We start from the raw sequence: 24,970 nt of genomic DNA, 5'->3' as shown, positions 1-24,970 counted from the left end.
AATAAATATCTGTGAGGAAAGCATGTAAGTTTTCTTACCTTTAACAATGACATCCACAATATGCTATACCTAGGAATGCCGTTCAGTTTATTGCTTCGTAAATTTTTCAGATTACATTCACCTATTTATTGCATTTCAATACACAACCCTGGGATTTGTTAAGACTTTAAAATAATCCAAAATATTTCCTTTTGTCTTTTTAGACAAATTTGAAAAGGGTTAAACAAACGTTAATCTTTGAACCCAATTCAGCCGTAATGTCAATAAAACTTATTTCATTTTTTTGTTGTTTTGTTTTGTTTTGCAGATAAAGCAAAAAGCCAATAAAACCGAAAATTAACATTTTATTATTTTTTTCTTTTTGTGTTTTCATTGCAGCTTTATTATTGTCCTTCCTAGAATAAAATGGTGGATCTCAAACTACCTACAACAACTAAAATAGCATAAAATTTGTATTGAACACACATACAACAACAAGAGGAGAAAAACACAAAACAAACATAAAAATGAACGAATAAAAATAAATGAAAACTGGCAATATTAAAGGCTGTAACTCAAAAAAAAAAAATACCAAAAACCCTTTACCTAAATAAAGAGAAAAACATAAACGGAATTTTTTATGGGACGAACATGTAAAGCCTTTATAATGAAATAAATATTTTGCGTCTTCGTTGACACAGAGACAGCAAAACAGAAAAGGGTTATTTGTCCGTGTTATTTTATGTTTCACTTTTCATGGAGAAAATAACATAAGTCCGCCTACCAACCAGCAAACCAACCAACACACCGTCATCAGTCAAACGGTCTCTGAAACAAAGAGACAGACCATTGATGAGGAGCAGAAACAAAAAAACCATCAAACTTTAGATTGACATAAGAAAGTCGTTGTTGTTGTTGTCATCACCAGCGAGGACATACATAAGAAGAAATAAGAAAATCAATTTTTATTTAATGTCACAACAAACACCAGAGCATCAATTGTAATCGAAGCAGGAAGGAAGAGGGAGAAAATAAAATCACACAACCATAGAATATAGTCCTCATACGTGGCTCACCGGAAGAAGATATTTAATATTCACTTGTCTTCTTTTGTGTGCGTGTCACAATATCGAAACAGAAACAATAACATCATCCACCAGCCCAGAAGCCTGTCATCAACGTCGCCATCATCATGGCAGTGCCCATAGATGAGGGCATCTTAAGTGCCCTCAGGGGTATTAACAGTCGCAATACACGTCTACCCAAACCATTGCTAATAAAAGTTTATGTCTCCAGTTTGAAACAAGGTAAGTGTTAAACAGATGATGAGCTTTTTCTATAATGAACTTTTTTTTATTATTTTTTAATGGATAATGGGACATTAAAATATTTTTAAAACTTTGGAAAAGGTCAGGTGTTTTGCGCAGAATTGGAGTGACTGAGAGTCATCTGTTTTAAACATTTTGCTGAATAATGCCTATAATCATGAACTCATAAAATAATACACATGTCTGAAGGATGTCACCGTGGTGATATATCTAGTATGCACACCAAATGCCTAGCTTTTTTTCTTAAGCTAAACTCCTTTTCAATGGTGGCAAAAATACCACTCACCATTTTTTAAGCGACATTTTCTGATAATTTCAGCTAGGTAAAGTTTCTATACGAAAGGGTGTATAGAAACACCCACTATTTTAGAAAGGGTCTATATAAGCACCCACTCTTTTAGAAAGGGTCTATATAAGCACCCACTCTTTTAGAAAGGGTCTATATAAGCACCCACTCTTTTAGAAAGGGTCTATATAAGCACCCACTCTTTTAGAAAGGGTCTATATAAGCACCCTTTCTTTGAGAAAGGGTCTATATAAGCACCCTTTCTTTGAGAAAGGGTCTATATAAGCACCCTTTCTTTGAGAAAGGGTCTATATAAGCACCCTTTCTTTGAGAAAGGGTCTATATAAGCACCCTTTCTTTGAGAAAGGGTCTATATAAGCACCCTTTCTTTGAGAAAGGGTCTAAAGAAGCACCCTTTCTTTGAGAAAGGGTCTAAAGAAGCACCCTTTCTTTGAGAAAGGGTCTAAAGAAGCACCCTTTCTTTGAGAAAGGGTCTAAAGAAGCACCCTTTCTTTGAGAAAGGGTCTAAAGAAGCACCCTTTCTTTGAGAAAGGGTCTAAAGAAGCACCCTTTCTTTGAGAAAGGGTCTAAAGAAGCACCCTTTCTTTGAGAAAGGGTCTAAAGAAGCACCCTTTCTTTGAGAAAGGGTCTAAAGAAGCACCCTTTCTTTGAGAAAGGGTCTAAAGAAGCACCCTTTCTTTGAGAAAGGGTCTAAAGAAGCACCCTTTCTTTGAGAAAGGGTCTAAAGAAGCACCCTTTCTTTGAGAAAGGGTCTAAAGAAGCACCCTTTCTTTGAGAAAGGGTCTAAAGAAGCACCCTTTCTTTGAGAAAGGGTCTAAAGAAGCACCCTTTCTTTGAGAAAGGGTCTAAAGAAGCACCCTTTCTTTGAGAAAGGGTCTAAAGAAGCACCCTTTCTTTGAGAAAGGGTCTAAAGAAGCACCCTTTCTTTGAGAAAGGGTCTAAAGAAGCACCCTTTCTTTGAGAAAGGGTCTAAAGAAGCACCCTTTCTTTGAGAAAGGGTCTAAAGAAGCACCCTTTCTTTGAGAAAGGGTCTAAAGAAGCACCCTTTCTTTGAGAAAGGGTCTAAAGAAGCACCCTTTCTTTGAGAAAGGGTCTAAAGAAGCACCCTTTCTTTGAGAAAGGGTCTAAAGAAGCACCCTTTCTTTGAGAAAGGGTCTAAAGAAGCACCCTTTCTTTGAGAAAGGGTCTAAAGAAGCACCCTTTCTTTGAGAAAGGGTCTAAAGAAGCACCCTTTCTTTGAGAAAGGGTCTAAAGAAGCACCCTTTCTTTGAGAAAGGGTCTAAAGAAGCACCCTTTCTTTGAGAAAGGGTCTAAAGAAGCACCCTTTCTTTGAGAAAGGGTCTAAAGAAGCACCCTTTCTTTGAGAAAGGGTCTAAAGAAGCACCCTTTCTTTGAGAAAGGGTCTAAAGAAGCACCCTTTCTTTGAGAAAGGGTCTAAAGAAGCACCCTTTCTTTGAGAAAGGGTCTAAAGAAGCACCCTTTCTTTGAGAAAGGGTCTAAAGAAGCACCCTTTCTTTGAGAAAGGGTCTAAAGAAGCACCCTTTCTTTGAGAAAGGGTCTAAAGAAGCACCCTTTCTTTGAGAAAGGGTCTAAAGAAGCACCCTTTCTTTGAGAAAGGGTCTAAAGAAGCACCCTTTCTTTGAGAAAGGGTCTAAAGAAGCACCCTTTCTTTGAGAAAGGGTCTAAAGAAGCACCCTTTCTTTGAGAAAGGGTCTAAAGAAGCACCCTTTCTTTGAGAAAGGGTCTAAAGAAGCACCCTTTCTTTGAGAAAGGGTCTAAAGAAGCACCCTTTCTTTGAGAAAGGGTCTAAAGAAGCACCCTTTCTTTGAGAAAGGGTCTAAAGAAGCACCCTTTCTTTGAGAAAGGGTCTAAAGTAGCACCCTTTCTTTCAGAAAGGTTCTAAAGTAGCACCCTTTCTTTCAGGAAGGGTCTAAAGTAGCACCCTTTCTTTCAGAAAGGTTCTAAAGTAGCACCCTTTCTTTCAGGAAGGGTCTAAAGTAGCACCCCTTCTTTCAGGAAGGGTCTAAAGTAGCACCCTTTCTTTCAGGAAGGGTCTAAAGTAGCACCCTTTCTTTCAGGAAGGGTCTAAAGTAGCACCCTTTCTTTCAGGAAGGGTCTAAAGTAGCACCCTTTCTTTCAGGAAGGGTCTAAAGTAGCACCCTTTCTTTCAGGAAGGGACTAAAGTAGCACCCTTTCTTTCAGGAAGGGTCTAAAGTAGCACCCTTTCTTTCAGGAAGGGTCTAAAGATGCAGCCTTTCTTTCAGAAAAGGTCTAAAGAAGCACCCTCTCTTTCAGAAAGGGTCTAAAGATGCACCCTTTCTTTGAGAAAGGGTCTAAAGATGCACCCTTTCTTTGAGAAAGGGTCTAAAGATGCACCCTATTGAAGCACCCTTTCTTTCAGAAAGTATCCATAGAAGCACCCTTTCTTTCAGAAAGTATCCATAGAAGCACCCTTTCATTCAGAAAGGATCCATAGAAGCACCCTTTAATACAGAAGGGATTCATAGAAGCACCCCTTCTTTCAGAAAGGGTCTACAGAAGCACCCTTTCTTTCCGGAAAGGTCTATAAAAGCAGCCTTTCTTTGAGAAAGGATCCATAGAAGTACCCCTTTAATTCAGAAGGGATCCATAGAAGCACTCTTTCATTCAGAAAGGGGCTAAAGAAGCAACCTTTCTTTCAGGAGTAGTCTATAGTAGCACCCTTTAAGAAAGGGTCTATAGTAGCACCCTTTAAGAAAGGGTCTATAGTAGCACCCTTTAAGAAAGGGTCTATAGTAGCACCCTTTCTTTAAGAAAGGGTCTATAGTAGCACCCTTTCTTTAAGAAAGGGTCTATAGTAGCACCCTTTCTTTAAGAAAGGGTCTATAGAAGCACCCTTTCTTTAAGAAAGGGTCTATAGTAGCACCCTTTCTTTAAGAAAGGGTCTATAGTAGCACCCTTTCTTTAAGAAAGGGTCTATAGTAGCACCCTTTCTTTAAGAAAGGGTCTATAGTAGCACCCTTTCTTTAAGAAAGGGTCTATAGTAGCACCCTTTCTTTAAGAAAGGGTCTATAGTAGCACCCTTTCTTTAAGAAAGGGTCTATAGTAGCACCCTTTCTTTAAGAAAGGGTCTATAGTAGCACCCTTTCTTTAAGAAAGGGTCTATAGTAGCACCCTTTCTTTAAGAAAGGGTCTATAGTAGCACCCTTTCTTTAAGAAAGGGTCTATAGTAGCACCCTTTCTTTAAGAAAGGGTCTATAGTAGCACCCTTTCTTTAAGAAAGGGTCTATAGTAGCACCCTTTCTTTAAGAAAGGGTCTATAGTAGCACCCTTTCTTTAAGAAAGGGTCTATAGTAGCACCCTTTCTTTAAGAAAGGGTCTATAGTAGCACCCTTTCTTTAAGAAAGGGTCTATAGTAGCACCCTTTCTTTAAGAAAGGGTCTATAGTAGCACCCTTTCTTTAAGAAAGGGTCTATAGTAGCACCCTTTCTTTAAGAAAGGGTCTATAGTAGCACCCTTTCTTTAAGAAAGGGTCTATAGTAGCACCCTTTCTTTAAGAAAGGGTCTATAGTAGCACCCTTTCTTTAAGAAAGGGTCTATAGTAGCACCCTTTCTTTAAGAAAGGGTCTATAGTAGCACCCTTTCTTTAAGAAAGGGTCTATAGTAGCACCCTTTCTTTAAGAAAGGGTCTATAGTAGCACCCTTTCTTTAAGAAAGGGTCTATAGTAGCACCCTTTCTTTAAGAAAGGGTCTATAGTAGCACCCTTTCTTTAAGAAAGGGTCTATAGTAGCACCCTTTCTTTAAGAAAGGGTCTATAGTAGCACCCTTTCTTTAAGAAAGGGTCTATAGTAGCACCCTTTCTTTAAGAAAGGGTCTATAGTAGCACCCTTTCTTTAAGAAAGGGTCTATAGTAGCACCCTTTCTTTAAGAAAGGGTCTATAGTAGCACCCTTTCTTTAAGAAAGGGTCTATAGTAGCACCCTTTCTTTAAGAAAGGGTCTATAGTAGCACCCTTTCTTTAAGAAAGGGTCTATAGTAGCACCCTTTCTTTAAGACAGGGTCTATAGTAGCACCCTTTCTTTAAGAAAGGGTCTATAGTAGCACCCTTTCTTTAAGAAAGGGTCTATAGTAGCACCCTTTCTTTAAGAAAGGGTCTATAGTAGCACCCTTTCTTTAAGAAAGGGTCTATAGTAGCACCCTTTTTTTAATAAAGGGTCTATAGTAGCACCCTTTCTTTAAGAAAAGGTCTATAGTAGCACCCTTTCTTTAAGAAAGGGTCTATAGTAGCACCCTTTCTTTAAGAAAGGGTCTATAGTAGCACTCTTTCTTTAAGAAAGGGTCTATAGTAGCACCCTTTCTTTAAGAAAGGGTCTATAGTAGCACCCTTTCTTTAAGAAAGGGTCTATAGTAGCACCCTTTCTTTAAGAAAGGGTCTATAGTAGCACCCTTTCTTTAAGAAAGGGTCTATAGTAGCACCCTTTCTTTAAGAAAGGGTCTATAGTAGCACCCTTTCTTTAAGAAAGGGTCTATAGTAGCACCCTTTCTTTAAGAAAGGGTCTATAGTAGCACCCTTTCTTTAAGAAAGGGTCTATAGTAGCACCCTTTCTTTACGAAAGGGTCTATAGTAGCACCCTTTCTTTACGAAAGGGTCTATAGTAGCACCCTTTCTTTAAGAAAGGGTCTATAGTAGCACCCTTTCTTTAAGAAAGGGTCTATAGTAGCACCCTTTCTTTAAGAAAGGGTCTATAGTAGCACCCTTTCTTTAAGAAAGGGTCTATAGTAGCACCCTTTCTTTAAGAAAGGGTCTATAGTAGCACCCTTTCTTTAAGAAAGGGTCTATAGTAGCACCCTTTCTTTAAGAAAGGGTCTATAGTAGCACCCTTTCTTTAAGAAAGGGTCTATAGTAGCACCCTTTCTTTAAGAAAGGGTCTATAGTAGCACCCTTTCTTTAAGAAAGGGTCTATAGTAGCACCCTTTCTTTAAGAAAGGGTCTATAGTAGCACCCTTTCTTTAAGAAAGGGTCTATAGTAGCACCCTTTCTTTAAGAAAGGGTCTATAGTAGCACCCTTTCTTTAAGAAAGGGTCTATATTAGCACCCTTTCTTTAAGAAAGGGTCTATATTAGCACCCTTTCTTTAAGAAAGGGTCTATAGTAGCACCCTTTCTTTAAGAAAGGGTCTATAGTAGCACCCTTTCTTTAAGAAAGGGTCTATAGTAGCACCCTTTCTTTAAGAAAGGGTCTATAGTAGCACCCTTTCTTTAAGAAAGGGTCTATAGTAGCACCCTTTCTTTAAGAAAAGGTCTATAGTAGCACCCTTTCTTTAAGAAAGGGTCTATAGTAGCACCCTTTCTTTAAGAAAGGGTCTATAGTAGCACCCTTTCTTTAAGAAAGGGTCTATAGTAGCACCCTTTCTTTAAGAAAGGGTCTATAGTAGCACCCTTTCTTTAAGAAAGGGTCTATAGTAGCACCCTTTCTTTAAGAAAGGGTCTATAGTAGCACCCTTTCTTTAAGAAAGGGTCTATAGTAGCACCCTTTCTTTAAGAAAGGGTCTATAGTAGCACCCTTTCTTTAAGAAAGGGTCTATAGTAGCACCCTTTCTTTAAGAAAGGGTCTATAGTATGTAATGTTCAAACGAGAAGCTAGCAGTTTCTTAACTAACTCTCTGTATGAGTAGTAGGGTAATTACTAATAGAATTTAATTTCTGAAGTTCAATGAACTACAAGAGGACTGGGAGCCATGATATGCCAGCTTCAGTCGATTGGGGGGTTCGTGTCACCTTGTAATCACACAACACCTACTCTCTACATAAACAAAAAAATTTTAAGACTCCCATATATCTGTACCTATCAATTGACAAAAGAAAAAAATAAAAGAAGATGGATTGAATGTGCGTAACAGTAAACAGTAAACCCATTTAGTAAGGTAGTATATCTATCATATTCTCAACTGAAAACAATTTAGTTCCTGATGGTATGGAACATCTGCCTCATAACCCTACCCATCCTTGGTCTTATTGGCCTGATCATTTTAAACAAGACCCCTAACTCGGACAATACTTACTCTACTTACACATCACCGCCGTAAAATTATCTCTATTTATAGATGCATGGTTAAATTTAATTTAACAAGAATTTCATTTATTCATAATAATGATCAATAACACTTTTATCTCTAACTTAGAGTAATTGTAAGTTATTTATGTTCGCTTCACACTCGAACATGTATGAAGAGATAAACTGGCATATTGCCGATTGCTTAGGTTTACTACAACAATGTGGATAGGTTTGAAGTTAAATACGCTGTGAATTAAACGAAGTTAAAGGAGATAGGGTATAGAACAGAATCAATTCCAGATTGCTTATTGCATAATTAGGTAGGCAGATAGTAGATGAAATTCAAATAAACTTATCAATCATAAAATTAAAATTGCATACTAAGTACTTGAAGAAACAATTTGAAATTAAAAATGTTGAAAACTTAGTCTATGATAGTTATTGCGTTTATATTAATTTACGTTTTAGAGGTTACTTTTTATGGAGCAAAATCAATTCCACAATTGAGGCGTTCAGAGCACACTTCGACTAACTCCATAAAACAAAAAGTTGAGAAAATCAATGATGAAGTGTATATTGTTTTTTAAAATTCCCCTGATAATATGGATTCAAATATATAATGTAGAATGCATAATAGCAGGAATAGCTTTCATCTAACGGTATATAAAATAAAATAAAAAACATAGTCAACAAACAATCGTTAGTAATGTTGTGGTAAAGGTGGAGTTAATCGAAGTGTGCACTGAAAAAAGTTATAAAGTTACGTCTTGAATTTTTTTTTATTTTTTTATTAACGAAAAACTTAGTTTTATACACCTATATTCAGGTTTTACATAAAAATTAATGTTGGCAGTTCGGTTATAAAACAATATTTGTAATTAATTCATGTTAGCTTTATGTTAGCGGCATTCTTCATGGCTAGGTTTACGACGTTTCTGACGTATGTAATATAAGTCAAAAATGTATGTCATATACGTCATAATTTCCTAAAGGCCATCTATGATTTCAACAAAAGCCGAAGGAGCATTGAATGTAAAAATGTACACGTTGCGAGCAGAGCTACATTTGAATGTGGAGTTAATCGAAGTGTGCACTGAAAAAAATTGCATATTATTCAGTGGTCAAAAAAAACTTGTTATTTAAAGGTGCTCATCTATATTATTCAGGAAAGATATTATAATCACAAATAGATATGGCTATATCAAAGGCTTTGACACTAAAATCTCAATTTTTTCAAAAAGTGGAGTTAGTCGAAGTGTGCACTGAGCGGCTCAATTGTTCTTGCATTTTCTAAACAGATTTGGATCAGGTTAATTTCAAATATTTACCAATCACAAAATAAAGCATTGAGATTTAGTAATTCAAATAAAAATGAAATCTTAGATTAAATCTCTTATATATCTTTAGAATTTGGATCTCTTGCGACTTAGGATTTTGTTATGTAGGGTGTAAACTGATTTAAAGAATAGTATACTTTGGTTAAAAAATACCAATATGAATTGAATTTGTGTTTCTTAAAAACGAATAAGCTTTTTTAAAACTTCTATTTTTTCAGCAAAGATTTCAAAAAAAGATACATATTTAAAACATTTGGTTTTGCAATAGCACTACAGATGATGAGTTTCACTTACCACGTTTTGTTGCTTTTTGTAGAACTCCGAGGCCTCGTTGAACTTTTGCAGACAGTCGTGGCTGTATAAAATTTATGAAAAGGTTATGCTTCAAATATGTAATTGCAATTTAAAATCTTTGCTTGGGGACAAGAGATCTCGTTCTTATATCCATGATCAAACTTAATCTAGTTTGGTAAAATTTTATGATGTAATTGAGTGCTCCAGGTGGTGGCTTTTAAGTTGGCTTTTAAGTTGTCCAAAAATCAGTATGGCGTAATGGCGATCTTTCGACAAAATACCAATTGAAGTTATGATTTTTTTGTCGATATCTGTTTCATTGAAGGTAGTGAGAATAACTATTTCAATTGCTGGGTTCCTTTCATTCGTGGATTGGCATAATGCTGATGAATTATCAGGATTAATTTAAATGTAGCTCTTGAATAAATAAAGATTTCCTTTGAAATATTTGTGCAGCCCTTCTTTCGCCATGTGATTGGCGACAAACACAGGCTTTGGTAAAAACCAAAAGCCAGAGGGCTGTGAACACAAAAAAACATCAAATTTATTAACAAACCCACTTTTTTCTTGAATAATCTGATTTTACCTGCACAGGATTTCTTTAAGGTATTTAATTTTCTTCCGTAACGTGTTTGCTTTCTTCACTTGATTATTACAATGGCCAAAGTAATAGTTCTATTGAAATCAATAAATTAAATCGAGTTTCCTTAGTATCCAAATTTATGTTTAAATTACCTCACCAAGTTTTGGTTATTTTTTTTTAAAGATTTATTACTATTACAATTTTACTCTGGCTATTGTAGTTTATTAATTGGTTATAAAAAGGTTGACAATAACCTTAATTAATGAATTCACTTTATTTGCGGAGTAACTTAGGAAATTCTGATTTGGTTACTGCAATTAATGTGTACTGATCAAGAAACACGAACAGAAAGATCGATGATTGGTACAGAGAAATCAGTGAACCTCTCTTGAAAGCAGAGATAAAATTCACCCCAACATTATCAGAGGAACATCTCAAAATTGGACTGTTTACGGTTATTTAAAACATCTTTGGGCTAATACGATATTAAGATTTCTGATTATGCATAACAGATTGAATAGAAGACGCTCAAAACATAACAAGAAAAAACAAAATGTGAAAAAAAAAATAAAAACATTTTATGCCCGGACTTGGGCTTGAACCTGGGACTTCGGGTGTATGAAGCCACGTTGCTACCCTCTGGGCTACAGCGATTCTGGTTCGTAAAACATATTAATACAAAGTAGCTAGCGCTCACACACACCTTGGCAATGTATTGTAACACACTAGGGGAAAGTATTAGGGCGCCAATATCACTTGGTCAGTGTGGTCTAAAAAAAAGACACGAATCTAAAATAAAGAGTAAAGTCAAAAGAGGGAAGAATAAAACAAAATGTGAATTAGGAGGTGGTATGGGTGGGCTGGTAGAGACCTTACCCAGCATACAATTCGATTAGTGAAAAATTAACCGTCATAATTTTTTTTTTTTAAGATTATGTAATTTTGATGCTCATTACAAGTAGCACCCTTTCTTTAAGAAAGGGTCTATAGTAGCACCCTTTCTTTAAGAAAGGGTCTATAGTAGCACCCTTTCTTTAAGAAAGGGTCTATAGTAGCACCCTTTCTTTAAGAAAGGGTCTATAGTAGCACCCTTTCTTTAAGAAAGGGTCTATAGTAGCACCCTTTCTTTAAGAAAGGGTCTATAGTAGCACCCTTTCTTTAAGAAAGGGTCTATAGTAGCACCCTTTCTTTAAGAAAGGGTCTATAGTAGCACCCTTTCTTTAAGAAAGGGTCTATAGTAGCACCCTTTCTTTAAGAAAGGGTCTATAGTAGCACCCTTTCTTTAAGAAAGGGTCTATAGTAGCACCCTTTCTTTAAGAAAGGGTCTATAGTAGCACCCTTTCTTTAAGAAAGGGTCTATAGTAGCACCCTTTCTTTAAGAAAGGGTCTATAGTAGCACCCTTTCTTTAAGAAAGGGTCTATAGTAGCACCCTTTCTTTAAGAAAGGGTCTATAGTAGCACCCTTTCTTTAAGAAAGGGTCTATAGTAGCACCCTTTCTTTAAGAAAGGGTCTATAGTAGCACCCTTTCTTTAAGAAAGGGTCTATAGTAGCACCCTTTCTTTAAGAAAGGGTCTATAGTAGCACCCTTTCTTTAAGAAAGGGTCTATAGTAGCACCCTTTCTTTAAGAAAGGGCCTATAGAACCATCCTTTCTCTTAAAAAGGGTCTGAAGAAGGCCCTTTCTTTAAAAAATGGTCTATAGAAGCATCCTTTCCTTCAAAAACGGTCTACAGAAGTAACATTTCTATCAGAAAGGGTCTATAGAAGCAACCTTTCCTTCAGAAAGGGCCTGAAAAAGCACCCTTTCTTTCAGAAAGGATCTACAGAAGCATCCCTACTTTCAGAAAAATTCTATAGAAGGTCCTAAAATTCAGAAAGGGTCTATAAATGCAACCTTTTTTCAGAAAGGGTTATAAAAGCACCCTTTTTTAGAAAGGGTCTATAGAAGCACCCTTTTTTAGAAAGGGTCTCTATAAGGGCCGTTTTTTAGAAAGGGTCTATATAAGGGCCCTCTTTTAGAAAGGGTCTATAGAAGCACCCTTTTTTAGAAAGGGTCTATATAAGGGCCCTTTTTTAGAAAGGGTCTATATAAGGGCCCTTTTTTAGAAAGGGTCTATATAAGGGCCCTTTTTTAAAAAGGGTCTATAGAAGCACCCTTTCTTTCAGAAAAGGTCTGCAGAAGCACCCTTTCCTTCAGTGGGGGAAATACCCGAAGGAGTTAACCGACATAGTCCATTTCCGGACTTGACCTTAACTTGGAAGAAAAATTACGATGTAGGTAAATGTTATTGTTTTTAGATTGTAAATGCTTAAAATTAAATTAAACTTAATTACTTCACGAATAAAAACTTATTTATAATTATTTTTTATGTTTTGCTTTCTTTATAGAATTCTGCCAGGAACGGCGAATGCTACTTGAACTGGTCGGTCCCGAGCTACAGTCCATGTACGATGATCGACAAATAGAAATTGAATTTGTTGATATGCACTTCGGTACCGGATCATTGGATATAACACAAGTCGAAAAGGATCCATATATTCTACAGGATTATTTACATGAAATTGAAACGTGTCATCAGAATTCGAAAAGTGTTTTCTTTTTGGTAAGTCGTAAATTACGAATTCAATTTAATTTAGCAAATAATTTTTTTCTCCTCTAACCTTTATGAGGCGGAAAATATTTGTATTTAAAATTCTTCAACATATTGAAATAGATTTCATTTCTAAAATTCAATTATATGCATAATTTTTCTTTCTGCCCCCATCTTCCCTTCCCGGATTTTCCACGTTAACTTAATAATTGATGTGCTGACTATTATGGCGTGCTACTCTCGCCGTCGTTACCTTGGCTCATTGTTCGTGGCATTTTCTTCTTCGTCTATTGTTTCAACGAACAAAATTATCATTAATTAGGCTTTAATAGGCGACAGCATTGGTCGGATGCCATTACCCACCCACTTGGAAAAGGAGATCTACGATAGCATTGCGACAGATGGTACTTTAACACACACAGAGCGTCAATTACTTGTCAAGTGGTATACAGTGACAGATGAGGAGCCAGCGTCAACTGATATGTTAGGCACAAGTGGTTCAAGCACAGACAATGCGTCGTCATCATCGTCGGCAGTTATCAAAGGCATTCAATATCAACTTAAACAGGACTATCGGTAAGTAGACGTGGATTGGAATGATGTGATATTTTGGCACAGTTGACTATTAATGTGGAAATATGTTGATGATGGAGATGTAGATATGCATATGGATATACATTTTGAACGTTAATGTATTTAGAATAGACGTAACGGTTAGAGGGCCACGGTTTCTGAAATTTACTGAGGGAAATATTTTAGGGAATACGTGAGCAATAAATACACATATAATCTATGTGTGATTATAAACAACAAAATCAAAGTTGGTTCCGATTTAAAATAAAATTGTAAAATTTTCGAAGTAAAAATATTTTTTAAAAACCCCCGCTTTTTGGTCTGTTGGAGTTTCAAAATATATTCTTTAAAAATCCACGCTTTTTGGTCGGTTGGTGTTTCAAAAAATATTCTTTAAAAATACACGCTGGTGTTTCAAAAAATATTCTTTAAAAATCCACGCTTTTTGGTCGGTTAGTGTTTCAAAATATATTCTTTAAAAATGCACGCTTTTTGGTGGGTTGGTGTTTCAAAAAATATTCTTTAAAAATCCACGCTTTTTGGTCGGTTGGTGTTTCAAAAAATATTCTTTAAAAATCTTCGCTTTTTGGTCGGTTGGTGTTTCAAAAAATATTCTTTAAAAATCCACGCTGTTTGGTCGGTTGGTGTTTCAAAAAATATTCTTTAAAAATCCACGCTTTTTGGTCTGTTGGTGTTTCAAAAAATATTCTTTAAAAATCCACGCTTTTTGGTCGGTTGGTGTTTCAAAAAATATTCTTTAAAAATTCACGCTTTTTGGTCTGTTGGTGTTTCAAAAAATATTCTTTAAAAATTCACGCTTTTTGGTCTGTTGGTGTTTCAAAAAATATTCTTTAAAAATCCACGCTTTTTGGTCTGTTGGTGTTTCAAAAAATATTCTTTAAAAATCCACGCTTTTTGGTCTGTTGGTGTTTCAAAAAATATTTTTTAAAAATCCACGCTTTTTGGTCGGTTGGTGTTTCAAAAAATATTCTTTAAAAATCCACGCTTTTTGGTCTGTTGGTGTTTCAAAAAATATTCTTTAAAAATCCACGCTTTTTGGTCTGTTGGTGTTTCAAAAAATATTTTTTAAAAATCCACGCTTTTTGGTCGGTTGGTGTTTCAAAAAATATTCTTATAAAATCCACGCTTTTTGGTCGGTTGGTGTTTCAAAAAATATTCTTTAAAAATTCACGCTTTTTGGTCTGTTGGTGTTTCAAAAAATATTCTTTAAAAATCCACGCTTTTTGGTCTGTTGGTGTTTCAAAAAATATTCTTTAAAAATCCACGCTTTTTGGTCTGTTGGTGTTTCAAAAAATATTTTTTAAAAATCCACGCTTTTTGGTCGGTTGGTGTTTCAAAAAATATTCTTTAAAAATCCACGCTTTTTGGTCTGTTGGTGTTTCAAAAAATGTTCTTTAAAAATCCACGCTTTTTGGTCTGTTGGTGTTTCAAAAAATATTCTTTAAAAATCCACGCTTTTTGGTCTGTTGGTGTTTCAAAAAATATTCTTTAAAAATCCACGCTTTCTGGTCTGTTGGTGTTTCAAAAAATATTCTTTAAAAATCCACGCTTTTTGGTCTGTTGGTGTTTCAAAAAATATTCTTTAAAAATCCACGCTTTCTGGTCTGTTGGTGTTTCAAAAAATATTCTTTAAAAATCCACGCTTTTTGGTCTGTTGGTGTTTCAAAAAATATTCTTTAAAAATCCACGTTTTTTGGTCTGTTGGTGTTTCAAAAAATATTCTTTAAAAATCCACGCTTTCTGGTCTGTTGGTGTTTCAAAAAATATTCTTTAAAAATCCACGTTTTTTGGTCTGTTGGTGTTTCAAAAAATATTCTTTAAAAATCCACGCTTTCTGGTCTGTTGGTGTTTCAAAAAATATTCTTTAAAAATCCACGTTTTTTGGTCTGTTGGTGTTTCAAAAAATATTCTTTAAAAATCCACGTTTTTTGGTCTGTTGGTGTTTCAAAAAATATTCTTTAAAAATCCACGCTTTTTGGTCTGTTGGTGTTTCAAAAAATATTCTTTAAAAATCCACGATTTTTGGTCTGTTGGTGTTTCAGAAATTATTCTTTAAAAATCCACCGGTTTTGGTCTGTTGGTGTTTCAAAAAATATTCTTTAAAAATCCACCGGTTTTGGTCTGTTGGTGTTTCAAAAAATATTCTTTAAAAATCCACGCTTTTTGGTCTGTTGGTGTTTCAAAAAATATTCTTTAAAAATCCACGCTTTTTGGTCTGTTGGTGTTTCAAAAAATATTCTTTAAAAATCCACGCTTTTTGGTCTGTTTGTGTTTCCAAAAATATTCTTTAAAAATCCACGCTTTTTGGTCTGTTGGTGTTTCAAAAAATATTCTTTAAAAATCCACCGGTTTTGGTCTGTTGGTGTTTCAAAAAATATTCTTTAAAAATCCACGCTTTTTGGTCTGTTGGTGTTACAAAAAATATTCTTTAAAAATCCACGCCTTTTGGTCTGTTGGTGTTTAAAAAAATATTCTTTAAAAATCCACGCTTTTTGGTCTGTTGGTGTTTCAAAAAATATTCTTTAAAAATCCACGCTTTTTGGTCTGTTGGTGTTACAAAAAATATTCTTTAAATCCACGCTTTTTGGTCTGTTGGTGTTACAAAAAATATTCTTTAAATCCACGCTTTTTGGTCTGTTGGTGTTTCAACAAATATTCCTTAAAAATCCACGGTTTTTGGTCTGTTGGTGTTACAAAAAATATTCCTTAAAAATCCACGCTTTTTGGTCTGTTGGTGTTTCAAAAAATATTCTTTAAAAATCCACGCTCTTTGGTCTGTTGGTGTTTCAAAAAATATTCTTTAAAAATCCACGCTTTTTGGTCTGTTGGTGTTTCAAAAAATATTCTTTAAAAATCCACGCTTTTTGGTCTGTTGGTGTTACAAAAAATATTCTTTAAATCCACGCTTTTTGGTCTGTTGGTGTTTCAAAAAATATTCCTTAAAAATCCACGGTTTTTGGTCTGTTGGTGTTTCAAAAAATATTCTTTAAAAATCCACGCTTTTTGGTCTGTTGGTGTTTCAAAAAATATTCTTTAAAAATCCACGCTTTTTGGTCTGTTGGTGTTTCAAAAAATATTCTTTAAAAATCCACGCTTTTTGGTCTGTTGGTGTTACAAAAAATATTCTTTAAATCCACGCTTTTTGGTCTGTTGGTGTTTCAACAAATATTCCTTAAAAATCCACGGTTTTTGGTCTGTTGGTGTTTCAAAAAATATTCTTTAAAAATCCACGCTCTTTGGTCTGTTGGTGTTTCAAAAAATATTCTTTAAAAATCCACGCTTTTTGGTCTGTTGGTGTTTCAAAAAATATTCTTTAAAAATCCACGCTTTTTGGTCTGTTGGTGTTTCAAAAAATATTCTTTAAAAATCCACGCTTTTTGGTCTGTTGGTGTTTCAAAAAATATTCTTTAAAATCCACGCTTTTTGGTCTGTTGGTGTTTCAAAAAATATTCTTTAAAAATCCACCGGTTTTGGTCTGTTGGTGTTTCAAAAAATATTCTTTAAAAATCCACGCTTTTTGGTCTGTTGGTGTTTCAAAAAATATTCTTTAAAAATCCACGCTTTTTGGTCTGTTGGTGTTTCAAAAAATATTCTTTAAAAATCCACGCTTTTTGGTCTGTTTGTGTTTCCAAAAATATTCTTTAAAAATCCACGCTTTTTGGTCTGTTGGTGTTTCAAAAAATATTCTTTAAAAATCCACCGGTTTTGGTCTGTTGGTGTTTCAAAAAATATTCTTTAAAAATCCACGCTTTTTGGTCTGTTGGTGTTACAAAAAATATTCTTTAAAAATCCACGCCTTTTGGTCTGTTGGTGTTTAAAAAAATATTCTTTAAAAATCCACGCTTTTTGGTCTGTTGGTGTTTCAAAAAATATTCTTTAAAAATCCACGCTTTTTGGTCTGTTGGTGTTACAAAAAATATTCTTTAAATCCACGCTTTTTGGTCTGTTGGTGTTTCAACAAATATTCCTTAAAAATCCACGCTTTTTGGTCTGTTGGTGTTACAAAAAATATTCTTTAAATCCACGCTTTTTGGTCTGTTGGTGTTTCAACAAATATTCCTTAAAAATCCACGGTTTTTGGTCTGTTGGTGTTTCAAAAAATATTCTTTAAAAATCCACGCTCTTTGGTCTGTTGGTGTTTCAAAAAATATTCTTTAAAAATCCACGCTTTTTGGTCTGTTGGTGTTTCAAAAAATATTCTTTAAAAATCCACGCTTTTTGGTCTGTTGGTGTTTCAAAAAATATTCTTTAAAAATCCACGCTTTTTGGTCTGTTGGTGTTTCAAAAAATATTCTTTAAAATCCACGCTTTTTGGTCTGTTGGTGTTTCAAAAAATATTCTTTAAAAATCCACCGGTTTTGGTCTGTTGGTGTTTCAAAAAATATTCTTTAAAAATCCACGCTTTTTGGTCTGTTGGTGTTTCAAAAAATATTCTTTAAAAATCCACGCTTTTTGGTCTGTTGGTGTTTCAAAAAATATTCTTTAAAAATCCACGCTTTTTGGTCTGTTTGTGTTTCCAAAAATATTCTTTAAAAATCCACGCTTTTTGGTCTGTTGGTGTTTCAAAAAATATTCTTTAAAAATCCACCGGTTTTGGTCTGTTGGTGTTTCAAAAAATATTCTTTAAAAATCCACGCTTTTTGGTCTGTTTGTGTTTCCAAAAATATTCTTTAAAAATCCACGCTTTTTGGTCTGTTGGTGTTTCAAAAAATATTCTTTAAAAATCCACCGGTTTTGGTCTGTTGGTGTTTCAAAAAATATTCTTTAAAAATCCACGCTTTTTGGTCTGTTTGTGTTTCCAAAAATATTCTTTAAAAATCCACGCTTTTTGGTCTGTTGGTGTTTCAAAAAATATTCTTTAAAAATCCACCGGTTTTGGTCTGTTGGTGTTTCAAAAAATATTCTTTAAAAATCCACGCTTTTTGGTCTGTTTGTGTTTCCAAAAATATTCTTTAAAAATCCACGCTTTTTGGTCTGTTGGTGTTTCAAAAAATATTCTTTAAAAATCCACCGGTTTTGGTCTGTTGGTGTTTCAAAAAATATTCTTTAAAAATCCACGCTTTTTGGTCTGTTTGTGTTTCCAAAAATATTCTTTAAAAATCCACGCTTTTTGGTCTGTTGGTGTTTCAAAAAATATTCTTTAAAAATCCACCGGTTTTGGTCTGTTGGTGTTTCAAAAAATATTCTTTAAAAATCCACGCTTTTTGGTCTGTTGGTGTTACAAAAAATATTCTTTAAAAATCCACGCCTTTTGGTCTGTTGGTGTTTAAAAAAATATTCTTTAAAAATCCACGCTTTTTGGTCTGTTGGTGTTTCAAAAAATATTCTTTAAAAATCCACGCTTTTTGGTCTGTTGGTGTTACAAAAAATATTCTTTAAATCCACGCTTTTTGGTCTGTTGGTGTTACAAAAAATATTCTTTAAATCCACGCTTTTTGGTCTGTTGGTGTTTCAACAAATATTCCTTAAAAATCCACGGTTTTTGGTCTGTTGGTGTTACAAAAAATATTCCTTAAAAATCCACGCTTTTTGGTCTGTTGGTGTTTCAAAAAATATTCTTTAAAAATCCACGCTCTTTGGTCTGTTGGTGTTTCAAAAAATATTCTTTAAAAATCCACGCTTTTTGGTCTGTTGGTGTTTCAAAAAATATTCTTTAAAAATCCACGCTTTTTGGTCTGTTGGTGTTACAAAAAATATTCTTTAAATCCACGCTTTTTGGTCTGTTGGTGTTTCAAAAAATATTCCTTAAAAATCCACGGTTTTTGGTCTGTTGGTGTTTCAAAAAATATTCTTTAAAAATCCACGCTTTTTGGTCTGTTGGTGTTTCAAAAAATATTCTTTAAAAATCCACGCTTTTTGGTCTGTTGGTGTTTCAACAAATATTCCTTAAAAATCCACGCTTTTTGGTCTGTTGGTGTTTCAAAAAATATTCTTTAAAAATCCACGCTTTTTGGTCTGTTGGTGTTTCAAAAAATATTCTTTAAAAATCCACGCTTTTTGGTCTGTTGGTGTTACAAAAAATATTCTTTAAATCCACGCTTTTTGGTCTGTTGGTGTTTCAACAAATATTCCTTAAAAATCCACGGTTTTTGGTCTGTTGGTGTTTCAAAAAATATTCTTTAAAAATCCACGCTCTTTGGTCTGTTGGTGTTTCAAAAAATATTCTTTAAAAATCCACGCTTATTGGTCTGTTGGTGTTTCAAAAAATATTCTTTAAAAATCCACCGGTTTTGGTCTGTTGGTGTTTCAAAAAATATTCTTTAAAAATCCACGCTTTTTGGTCTGTTGGTGTTACAAAAAATATTCTTTAACCCTCCGTTGGACACCAGAGTCTGGCCAGGCCTTTTTCATTTTATTTTGTATTTTAAACTGGGTTACGATAAAGCTATGAACCTGAGATTCCAGCTAGCTTCATGAAATTTTCTTACCTTTCAAATGAAGGAAACATGAAGTCAAAAGGATCACCAGAAAAGGAGCTACAAGGATTTTTTGACATACATATCACATTCGTAACACATGAGTCTGGTCAGACCCCACCCATTTTTTATTGAAAATTTTCCGAAATTGTTCTTAAAATTTGATTTTTCCTAAATTATTTGACAAAATGAACACCCTATTATGAAACTTGTCGCATTTCACCCTACCATGTCTTCAAAATTGCACATAAAAAGGTCGCAAAGCAGGATATGGGTTTGAAATCAGTGAATGTACCACAACCTAAAAAAATCCCTTGCAAATAAGGTTACACTTGTATTCTAGACAACTATACACGTAACTGGACTAATAAAACCCATTACTTAGCTTTTCTGCTCTTTTTGTGGGGTAGATTGGTCCAAATATAGGATTCTCCACATGAATTATAAGAAAATCCTTAGGATATATGCCTTTAGTTACCTCTTGATATCATCATATTGCACTGGAATAAGCTGTAAAGTTATAAAATAGACACTCTTCATTCTGAATAATAGGCCAAAACTAAAATATAGTGCTTCAAAATGAAATATAAATAAGATTTTGGAGCATAGAGACAAGAAAACTACGAATTTTTTACTTCGTAGCCATATGTCCTGTTTTACTAACTTGATAATATCATTTAAATGTATAGTTTTTCGGCATGTTTTTTGACAAATAAGGATTATTTATTAAAGATTAGGGTCCTTTAAACATATTCTACAACTTTTTATATGAAAATGTTAAATAAGTTTCCTAAAAAAATAAAAATAATTATATGGGTCTGTCCAGACTCATGTGTTACGAATATGACAAACAATATTGGTGTCCAACGAAGGGTTAAATCCACGCTTTTTGGTCTGTTGGTGTTTCAACAAATATTCCTTAAAAATCCACGGTTTTTGGTCTGTTGGTGTTTCAAAAAATATTCTTTAAAAATCCACGCTCTTTGGTCTGTTGGTGTTTCAAAAAATATTCGTTAAAAATCCACGCTTATTGGTCTGTTGGTGTTTCAAAAAATATTCTTTAAAAATCCACGCCTTTTGGTCTGTTGGTGTTTCAAAAAATATTCTTTAAAAATCCACGCTTGTTGGTCTGTTGGTGTTACAAAAAATATTCTTTAAATCCACGCTTATTGGTCTGTTGGTGTTTCAAAAAATATTCTTTAAAAATCCACGCTTTTTGGTCTGTTGGTGTTTCAAAAAATATTCTTTAAAAATCCACGCTTGTTGGTCTGTTGGTGTTACAAAAAATATTCTTTAAATCCACGCTTTTTGGTCTGTTGGTGTTTCAAAAAATATTCTTTAAAAATCCACGCTTTTTGGTCGGTTGGTGTTTCAAAAAATATTCCTTAAAAATCCACGCTTTTTGGTCTGTTGGTGTTTCAAAAAATATTCTTTAAAAATCCACGCTTGTTGGTCTGTTGGTGTTTGGAAAAATATTCTTTAAAAATCCACGCTTTTTGGTCTGTTGCTGTTTCAAAAAATATTCTTTAAAAATCCACGCTTTTTGGTCTGTTGCTGTTTCAAAAAATATTCTTTAAAAATCCACGCTTTTTGGTCTGTTGGTGTTTGAAAAAATATTCTTTAAAAATCCACGCTTTTTGGTCTGTTGGTGTTTGAAAAAATATTCTTTAAAAATCCACGCTTTTTGGTCTGTTGGTGTTTCAAAAAATATTCTTTAAAAATCCACCGGTTTTGGTCTGTTGGTGTTTCAAAAAATATTCTTTAAAAATCCACGTTTTTTGGTCTGTTGGTGTTTCAAAAAATATTCTTTAAAAATCCACGCCTTTTGGTCTGTTGGTGTTTCAAAAAATATTCTTTAAAAATCCACGCTTTTTGGTCTGTTGGTGTTTCAAAAAATATTCTTTAAAAATCCACGCTTTTTGGTCTGTTGGTTTTTCAAAAAATATTCTTTAAAAATCCACGCTTTTTGGTCTGTTGGTGTTTCAAAAAATATTCTTTAAAAATCCACGCTTTTTGGTCTGTTGGTTTTTCAAAAAATATTCTTTAAAAATCCACGCTTTTTGGTCTGTTGGTGTTTCAAAAAATATTCTTTAAAAATCCACGCTTTTTGGTCTGTTGCTGTTTCAAAAAATATTCTTTAAAAATCCACGCTTTTTGGTCTGTTGGTGTTTGAAAAAATATTCTTTAAAAATCCACGCTTTTTGGTCTGTTGCTGTTTCAAAAAATATTCTTTAAAAATCCACCGGTTTTGGTCTGTTGGTGTTTCAAAAAATATTCTTTAAAAATCCACGCGTTTTGGTCTGTTGGTGTTTCAAAAAATATTCTTTAAAAATCCACGCTTTTTGGTCTGTTGGTTTTTCAAAAAATATTCTTTAAAAATCCACGCGTTTTGGTCTGTTGGTGTTTCAAAAAATATTCTTTAAAAATCCACGCTTTTTGGTCTGTTGGTTTTTCAAAAAATATTCTTTAAAAATCCACGCTTTTTGGTCTGTTGGTGTTTGAAAAAATATTCTTTAAAAATCCACGCTTTTTGGTCTGTTGGTGTTTCAAAAAATATTCTTTAAAAATCCACCGGTTTTGGTCTGTTGGTGTTTCAAAAAATATTCTTTAAAAATCCACGTTTTTTGGTCTGTTGGTGTTTCAAAAAATATTCTTTAAAAATCCACGCCTTTTGGTCTGTTGGTGTTTCAAAAAATATTCTTTAAAAATCCACGCTTTTTGGTCTGTTGGTGTTTCAAAAAATATTCTTTAAAAATCCACGCTTTTTGGTCTGTTGGTTTTTCAAAAAATATTCTTTAAAAATCCACGCTTTTTGGTCTGTTGGTGTTTCAAAAAATATTCTTTAAAAATCCACGCTTTTTGGTCTGTTGGTTTTTCAAAAAATATTCTTTAAAAATCCACGCTTTTTGGTCTGTTGGTGTTTCAAAAAATATTCTTTAAAAATCCACGCTTTTTGGTCTGTTGCTGTTTCAAAAAATATTCTTTAAAAATCCACGCTTTTTGGTCTGTTGGTGTTTGAAAAAATATTCTTTAAAAATCCACGCTTTTTGGTCTGTTGCTGTTTCAAAAAATATTCTTTAAAAATCCACCGGTTTTGGTCTGTTGGTGTTTCAAAAAATATTCTTTAAAAATCCACGCGTTTTGGTCTGTTGGTGTTTCAAAAAATATTCTTTAAAAATCCACGCTTTTTGGTCTGTTGGTTTTTCAAAAAATATTCTTTAAAAATCCACGCGTTTTGGTCTGTTGGTGTTTCAAAAAATATTCTTTAAAAATCCACGCTTTTTGGTCTGTTGGTTTTTCAAAAAATATTCTTTAAAAATCCACGCTTTTTGGTCTGTTGGTGTTTCAAAAAATATTCTTTAAAAATCCACGCTTTTTGGTCTGTTGGTGTTTCAAAAAATATTCTTTAAAAATCCACGCTTGTTGGTCTGTTGGTGTTTGGAAAAATATTCTTTAAAAATCCACGCTTTTTGGTCTGTTGGTGTTTCAAAAAATATTCTTTAAAAATCCACGCTTTTTGGTCTGTTGCTGTTTCAAAAAATATTCTTTAAAAATCCACGCTTTTTGGTCTGTTGGTGTTTGAAAAAATATTCTTTAAAAATCCACGCTTTTTGGTCTGTTGGTTTTTCAAAAAATATTCTTTAAAAATCCACGCTTTTTGGTCTGTTGGTGTTTCAAAAAATATTCTTTAAAAATCCACGCTTTTTGGTCTGTTGGTTTTTCAAAAAATATTCTTAAAAATCCACGCTTTTTGGTCTGTGGGTGTTTCAAAAAATATTCTTTAAAAATCCACGCTTGTTGGTCTGTTGGTGTTTGGAAAAATATTCTTTAAAAATCCACGCTTTTTGGTCTGTTGGTGTTTGAAAAAATATTCTTTAAAAATCCACGCTTTTTGGTCTGTTGGTTTTTCAAAAAATATTCTTAAAAAATCCACGCTTTTTGGTCTGTTGGTGTTTCAAAAAATATTCTTTAAAAATCCACGCTTTTTGGTCTGTTGGTGTTTCAAAAAATATTCTTTAAAAATCCACGCTTTTTGGTCTGTTGGTGTTTCAAAAAATATTCTTTAAAAATCCACGCTTTTTGGTCTGTTGGTGTTTCAAAAAAATATTCTTTAAAAATCCACGCTTTTTGGTGTGTTGGTGTTTCAAAAAATATTCTTTAAAAATCCACGCTTTTTGGTCTGTTGGTGTTTCAAAAAATATTCTTTAAAAATCCACGCTTTTTGGTCTGTTGCTGTTTCAAAAAATATTCTTTAAAAATCCACGCTTTTTGGTCTGTTGGTGTTTGAAAAAATATTCTTTAAAAATCCACGCTTTTTGGTCTGTTGGTTTTTCAAAAAATATTCTTAAAAAATCCACGCTTTTTGGTCTGTTGGTGTTTCAAAAAATATTCTTTAAAAATCCACGCTTTTTGGTCTGTTGGTGTTTCAAAAAATATTCTTTAAAAATCCACGCTTTTTGGTCTGTTGGTGTTTCAAAAAATATTCTTTAAAAATCCACGCTTTTTGGTTTGTTGGTGTTTCAAAAAATATTCTTTAAAAATCCACGCTTTTTGGTCTGTTGGTGTTTCAAAAAAATATTCTTTAAAAATCCACGCTTTTTGGTGTGTTGGTGTTTCAAAAAATATTCTTTAAAAATCCACGCTTTTTGGTCTGTTTGTGTTTCAAAAAATATTCTTTAAAAATCCACGCTTTTTGGTCTGTTGGTGTTTCGAAAAATATTCTTTAAAAATCCACGCTTTTTGGTCTGTTGGTGTTTCAAAAAATATTCTTAAAAAATCCACGCTTTTTGGTCTGTTGGTGTTTCAAAAAATATTCTTTAAAAATCCACGCTTTTTGGTCTGTTGGTTTTTCAAAAAATATTCTTAAAAATCCACGCTTTTTGGTCTGTTGGTGTTTCAAAAAATATTCTTTAAAAATCCACGCTTGTTGGTCTGTTGGTGTTTGAAAAAATATTCTTTAAAAATCCACGCTTTTTGGTCTGTTGCTGTTTCAAAAAATATTCTTTAAAAATCCACGCTTTTTGGTCTGTTGGTGTTTGAAAAAATATTCTTTAAAAATCCACGCTTTTTGGTCTGTTGCTGTTTCAAAAAATATTCTTTAAAAATCCACGCTTTTTGGTCTGTTGCTGTTTCAAAAAATATTCTTTAAAAATCCACGCTTTTTGGTCTGTTGCTGTTTCAAAAAATATTCTTTAAAAATCCACGCTTTTTGGTCTGTTGGTGTTTCAAAAAAAATTCTTTAAAAATCCATGCTTTTTGGTCTGTTGGTGTTTCAAAAAATATTCTTTAAAAATCCACGATAATATAGCTTTGATTGTGGTTAAATAAATATTCTTAAAAACCTTACCGACTCCTTTTGAAATATGAACAAATATCTACTCCGGTCTAATTGATTTCATTGCTTCATATCCACGTATCTTTATATCCCTTCCCCAGCTACTAATCCCGGTCATTGTTCATCATTTTATTATTTCTGTTTATGTCAAGCTTTAATCCAGTTTCACTTCA

The 24,970-nt window shown here is 33.6% G+C and overlaps 1 protein-coding gene across 3 annotated transcripts in view; it reads left to right on the top strand.

Moving 5' to 3' along the window:
• The window catches only part of LOC141405224 (protein qui-1), a 442,299-nt gene that overhangs the window by 234,141 nt on the left and 183,188 nt on the right, over positions 1-24,970 (top strand). For all 3 annotated transcript variants that reach the window (XM_073989320.1, XM_073989317.1, XM_073989318.1), the window contains exons 5-7: positions 379-1,286; positions 12,250-12,464; positions 12,775-13,028. In XM_073989320.1, the coding sequence (XP_073845421.1) occupies positions 1,172-1,286; positions 12,250-12,464; positions 12,775-13,028 (584 nt within the window). In that variant the 5' untranslated portion in view covers positions 379-1,171. The remainder of the gene's footprint in view (positions 1-378; positions 1,287-12,249; positions 12,465-12,774; positions 13,029-24,970) is intronic.

Source organism: Musca autumnalis, unplaced genomic scaffold (assembly GCF_047663935.1).
Source record: "Musca autumnalis isolate F117 unplaced genomic scaffold, ASM4766393v1 scaffold_5, whole genome shotgun sequence".
NCBI classification, from domain to species: domain Eukaryota; kingdom Metazoa; phylum Arthropoda; class Insecta; order Diptera; family Muscidae; genus Musca; species Musca autumnalis.
This window is presented reverse-complemented; position numbering and strand designations above follow the sequence as displayed.